This window comes from Falco rusticolus, chromosome W, assembly GCF_015220075.1.
Source record: "Falco rusticolus isolate bFalRus1 chromosome W, bFalRus1.pri, whole genome shotgun sequence".
Lineage (NCBI taxonomy): Eukaryota > Metazoa > Chordata > Aves > Falconiformes > Falconidae > Falco > Falco rusticolus.
The window spans coordinates 8,234,503-8,241,125 of NC_051209.1; the positions used below are offsets into that span (position 1 = coordinate 8,234,503).

The 6,623-nt window shown below is 40.0% G+C and overlaps 1 protein-coding gene across 1 annotated transcript; it reads left to right on the forward strand.

Annotated features, from left to right (window-relative positions):
• Positions 1 to 348: 348 nt before the first annotated feature.
• LOC119140925 lies at positions 349 to 5,166 on the forward strand. The gene is given in 3 exon segments (XM_037372587.1): positions 349 to 1,240; positions 1,382 to 4,069; positions 4,988 to 5,166. Coding segments are annotated over 3 exon segments (3,759 nt in total).
• Positions 5,167 to 6,623: the final 1,457 nt, after the last annotated feature.

Sequence of the window (6,623 nt, forward strand, 5' to 3'; positions counted from 1 at the left end):
TTCTTGGTGTTGCTGTAGAAAGATACCTGCGTGCTGCATTTTGTAAGTATTAATTCTGTAAGTGATAAGTGTGTTCTGCGAGTGTAAGCTGGAAAAATGGGAGGAAAGCAGAGTGGTGGGATTTTAAAGAAAAGCCCGTTAGGATGTGTTTTGGGTCACTGGAGGGATATTGGAGGGTCTGTTGGTGGAAATGTGAATAAGAAAACATTGATAAAGTACTGCAATCAATGGTGGCCACTTTATAAGCTGGAAGGAGGGGAAAAGTGGCCTTGTAACGGAACTATAAATTATAATACTTTGCTGCAGTTAATGTTGTTCCTACGGAGAGAAGGAAAATGGGATGAAGTAATGTATGCTGATATGTTTTTCACTCTGAGGAATCACCCAGAGTGGCAAAAGGGGTGTGGAATTAACCTAGCACCACAAGATCCCTTAATATTAGCAATGGAAAAGGATATGAGGAAGGATGGGATAGGAAAACTGAAGAGATGTTGTTCAGCATGTAGTATTGGTCAGAGATGTTTAAAATTAAGTGAGTCAGAAGAAAGGGTGGAAGATTACGTTCCACCTTTACCGATCGTGGAAAATGGGAAAGCTGAGGGATCCAATGGTGAGGAACCCAGAGACAATGTGAACCCTAAAGGGTTCACTCCAATTACTGCTCGTACGCGGAGCAAAGCAGGATTAGGGAGCAAATCAGGACCAGTAATACAGGCTCCCTTGCGACAGGCTGTGGGAACTAATGGGCCTGTTAGAATCAAGATTCCTTTTTCCACTAGTGAATTAGATTCATGGAAAGAGGCAGTAAAAGGTTATAGAGATGATCCGGAGAGGATAGCCAGTAGGTTCGAATTAATTGTGAAAAATTTGGATCCGGACTGGAAAGATATAGAAATAATGTTAGCAGCTTTATCTGAAACTGAGAAACAACTGATAATTAAAACTGCACGAACGCATGTACAAGTTCAAATAGCCTCAGGAGTTTTACCTGGAACTGTGGAAGTCCATGTTCCAAGGGCAGATCCTGACTGGGATTATAATGATGATAATGATTATAGATTATTAAAAAGATATCAAGAATGGATAAGAATCGCTTTAGAAAATGCCATTCCTAAGTCCATGAATTGGTCCAGGCTATATATTATAAAACAAGGACCATCTGAGACACCCTCAGAATTCTTAGATCGTTTAAGAACAGCTATGCAAAAATTTACAACAATAGATCCTTCCTCAGAAGAGGGTAAATTACAGTTGGTTTCATTATTTCTAGGACAGTCAACAGAAGACATAAGGAAAAAATTCCAAAAATTACAAGGGGCAGACATGAGGGACTTAGAAAAACTGGTAGAAGACGCATGGAGAGTGTTTAGAAACCGGTAAGGGGAGGAAAGACAGAAACTGGGACAGACTATTGCAGCAGCAACAGTAGCCGCATTGAATAACCAAGGACCAACTTTTCGAGTTAAAAATAGGGGAGATGGGAAACGAATAAGGACCCAGCAACCACCTCTAAGATCAGATCAGTGTGCCTATTGTAAAGAAGTAGGCCATTGGAAAGGGGAGTGTCCAAAGCGAGGGAGAGCTCGAAACATGATAGCAAATGTTTCATCGGATCAATGAAGTCGACCAGGAGAATCTACCCTAGCAGATCCTCTGGTTAAAATAGAGCTAGGGAAATCAGGACAGAAAATGGAATTTTTAATAGATACGGGCGCCTCTTATTCAGTGCTAAACCAGAAATTAATGCCAGAGGATAAAGACTTTGTGACTGTAGTGGGAGCCACTGGCCAACAACAAAAAGCCTTTTTCTTAAAGCCGTTAGAGTATAAATTGGGAAAACAGATGGGAATACATAGGTTCTTATATTTACCGGGATCACCAAAATCTTTATTAGGCCGAGATTTATTAGAACAACTAGAAGCAGAAATAGTCTTTGAAAAAGGGAAAATGGAGTTAAGGATAGGAGAAGAACAGCTAATAAATGTATTGAGTTTAGCATTAATACAGACTGACCCTAAAGGTGAGATACCTTCGGAGATCACAGATCAAGTATATCCAGGAGTCTGGGCCACCGAAGTCCCCGGAAAGGCCAAGAATGTGACTCCAATAACCATAAAATTAAAACCAGGGGAAAAACCTGTTAAGGTTAAACAGTATCCTTTAAAGATAGAGGATAGGAGAGGAATTAAAGAAATAATTGATAAATTTTTACAGTATGGGCTACTAGTCGAATGTGAATCGGAATACAATACGCCTATATTACCAATCAAGAAGGCAGATGGAAAAAGCTATAGGCTGGTTCAGGATTTAAGGGCCATAAATAAAATCACTGAGGATATACATCCAGTAGTGGCGAACCCATATACTCTGTTGACTAAATTAAAGAATAGTCAAGTTTGGTTTACTGTACTGGATTTAAAGGATGCCTTTTTCTGCTTAGCCTTAGCTATGGAAAGTCAAAAGTTATTTGCCTTTGAATGGGAAAACCCCGACTCAGGCAGAAAGACACAGCTTACGTGGACAGTATTACCTCAAGGGTTCAAAAATAGCCCCACTATTTTTGGGAATCAATTAGCTAAGGAACTCGAGACTTGGATGCCCCCAGACACTGAGGGGACTTTGTTGCAATATGTGGATGATCTCTTAATAGCTACTGAGACTAAAGAGAGTTGCATTCGATGGACTATAAGTCTCCTTAATTTTCTGGGTTTAAATGGATATCGAGTTTCCCAACAGAAAGCCCAACTGGTTCAGCAACGCGTGACTTATCTGGGATTTGAAATCTCGGGAGGACAACGAGAACTGGGAACCGAACGTAAAGAGGTTATTTGTCGAACTCCAGAACCCCAAATGGTAAAGGAACTACGAACTTTTCTGGGAATGACAGGTTGGTGCCGTCTTTGGATTTATAACTATGGACTGATGGTGAAACCTCTGTATGAATTGGTAAAAAACGATCAGTCCAAGTTAGTCTGGACTGGAGAAGCGCGAAAGGCTTTTAGACAACTTAAACAAGAGCTGATGCAAGCTCCGGCCCTAGGATTGCCGGATCTCTCGAAACTCTTTTGGTTATTCTCTCATGAGAGACAAGGGATAGCTTTGGGAGTACTAGCACAAAAACTGGGTCCCTATAAACGAGCAGTAGCTTACTTCTCTAAACAGTTGGATGAAGTAAGCAGAGGATGGCCCGGATGTCTTCGGGCTGTTGCCGCGGTTGTTATTAATATACAGGAAGCTCGAAAGTTTACGATGGGACAGAGAATGACAGTGTTAGTCTCCCATACAGTCTCAGCAGTTTTGGAACAAAAAGGAAACCATTGGCTCTCACCGCAGAGATTTTTAAAATATCAGGCAATATTAGTGGAACAAGATGATGTGGAAATTGTTGTCACTAACGTTGTGAACCCAGCTTCTTTCCTCAGCGGGACTCTGGATGAACCAGTGATACACGATTGTATAGAAACGATGGAAACTGTGTATTCGAGCCGACCTGATCTTAAGGAGGAACCTTTAGAAGATGCTGACAAATCTTGGTATACTGATGGAAGCAGCTTTGTGAAACAAGGGCAACGTAAGGCAGGGTATGCCGTTACCACCACTAAACAGGTAATCGAGTCTAAACCATTACCCCCTGGGACGTCTGCCCAGAAAGCAGAGATAATTGCCCTTACACGGGCATTGGAATTGGCAGCAGGAAAGAAAATAAATATTTGGACAGACTCTAAGTATGCATTCGGTGTGGTGCATGCTCATGGAGCAATCTGGAAAGAACGAGGACTGCTGACCGCTCAAGGAAAACAAATAAAGCATGCTGAAGAAATCTTACAATTGCTAGAAGCTGTGAAACAACCGGAAAAAGTAGCTATTATGCATTGTCGGGGACACCAGAAAGGGAATGCTGATTTTGAGATAGGAAATCGATTGGCAGATCAAGAGGCTAAGTGGGTAGCTGAATTAACCGACGTAAAGGTATTGTCTTTAATACCAGACAGTAAAATCCAAACTATAGACGTAAACCAAAAGCCAAATTATACGAAAGAAGACTTAAAATTAATTGAAGATCTGAAAGGTAAAAAGAAACCAAATGAATGGGTATATTTGAAAGATAACCGCATAGTATTACCCTCCAATTTAATATGGCCCACAGTTCTTACAGAACACAATAAAACACATTGGGGTGCTGACACATTATATAAAAGCTTGAATCGGATATTAGTGGGACGGAATTTATATACCACTATAAAACAAGTAACTCAGCAATGTAGCATTTGTCTACACAACAACCCCAATACTAAGAATAAAGTAAAATTCGGAATAATTGGTAAAGGGAATTATCCAGGGCAACAGTGGCAAATTGACTTTTCAGAACTCCCTAGAAAAGGGGGGTATCGCTATTTGTTGGTATTAACTGACACATTCTCAGGATGGCCAGAAGCCTTTCCCTGCCGAACAAATAAAGCAAGAGAAGTGGTCAAAGTTTTGCTCAATGAAATAATACCACGCTTTGGAATCCCAGCCACAATGTCTTCTGATAGGGGTTCTCATTTTTGTGCCCAAGTAGTACAACAGATAAGTAAAATTTTGAGAATAGATGGGCAGTTGCACACTCCCTACAGGCCACAGGCAAGCGGGCAAGTAGAAAAAATGAACCATTTAATTAAACAACAAATAGCTAAAATTGGACAAGAAGCCAATTTATCATGGCCTCAATCTCTTCCTTTGGCACTACTCAGAATTAGGGTGAAGCCACGGACTAAAGAAAATTTAAGCCCTTTTGAGATTTTGTACGGGAGGCCTTATCAATCTTCATTTAAAGGAGAAGATTTGACACAACTAGGATCAGAATATTTATATATGTATATGATTGCACTTCAGAAACAGTTAAATAAAGTGCACAAATTGATTTTAGGAACTAGGGCTAGAGGACTAGATCAACCAGTACACTTCTTTAAACCTGGGGACTATGTATATATAAAAATCTTCGCAGGGCAACCTCTGGAAGAGAAATGGGATGGGCCATACCAGGTGTTGTTGACCACGCATACTGCTATCAAGATTAAAGAACAAGCGGCCTGGATCCACTATTCAAGAGTGAAGAAAGCTCCTGAAAAATCATGGAGCGTTACTCCAACAGGATCCACCAAAATGCAGTTCTCCAAATTGTGATTGTAGTAAGTTGGTTACCCGATCTGTGTTTAACGTCATGGGAACAAAATACTCATTTGTCCCTGATACAAGGAATTTCCCAGGTTTTGAATAAAACAAATTGCTGGATATGTACTCATATGCCAGAACATGGGAATAAGGGAATACCTCTCATAGGAATTCCTTTACCCAGGAACATATCGTTAACCAATTTATGGGAAAATACCTCATGGAATGTCAGGGACAATGAAATTTTGAAATTAGAAATAAGTAGTCCTGCAGTGCATGAATCGTATTATACTTGTGTACAAAGGTGTAATCCACCTAAAGGAATGGGAATTGTGGATTGTAATCCCGTAATGTATGTAGGAACCCAGTCCTTTCGTAATAACACTTTAGACATCGGTACTTCACTGTCTGTTAGCTCTACTGCTTGGCCAGTGCCCGAAGGGAAAGGATGGTACTGGCTGTGCAATGATACAGCTCGAAAGGTTTTACCTAAAAATTGGAAGGGAACCTGCACCTTGGGAGCAGTAGTGCCTAATATGACAGTACATGATTCGTTCTCACAAGGATACTTAAGAAATCATATTAAAAGGATTAGAAGAGAAAACACAAATCCTATAATAGAGAGGCCTACTGCATTCCATAGTTTTCCTCGATGGTTTGTCCCTTGGTTAGGAGTGAGTGAATTGGAAAAAACCATAATCAATATATCTGCGATAATAGAGAAATTAGAAAACAGAACAATTGATGCATTGAAAGCCCAACAAGAGGAAATATCTAGCCTCTCACAAGTGGTATTACAAAATAGAATGACTTTGGATTTGCTGTTAGCTGATCGAGGGGGAGTGTGTACAGTTATAAATACTAGTTGTTGCGTATACGTGGACCAAAGTGGAAGAGTTTCCACTGACTTAGAGGAAATATGGAAACAAACCAAGGTATTACATGAAGTAAGTGAGGATGATGTGTCTTGGGATTTTGGAAATCTTTGGACAACTCTAACTTCCTGGTTACCTAATGTACAATGGTTAAAACAGGTGTTAGCTGCCATAGTTTTGTTGACTGTTTTAATAATACTTGTGTGTATTCTGTTCAAATGCTTATTCTATTGTACTTTTGAAAGATAAAATAGCAAAGGAATTTGCTTGTATCGAGAAAAGGGGGGAATGATGTGAATAAGCTGTAAATAATATGGTCAAGTTTGTATTCATAAACCAATATTCATTTTAATGCATAAATAAGTTTGTAATTGTATAGCGACAAAGGGGTTAAAATGTCTGAAAGATCATATATAGACTGTTCTGGCAAGAAAGTTGCAAATCTCTGCAAGGGGAGCTGTCCTCCTTATCTGCAAAGCAAGCTGCCCTACCAAGGAGATAACGGGACAGCAGGATGGCCTTGAGTAAAATTACGAGGGGTATTGTAAAAACCCTGGGAAAGATTTCTACAAGTCTGCCAACTCATCACTTTTG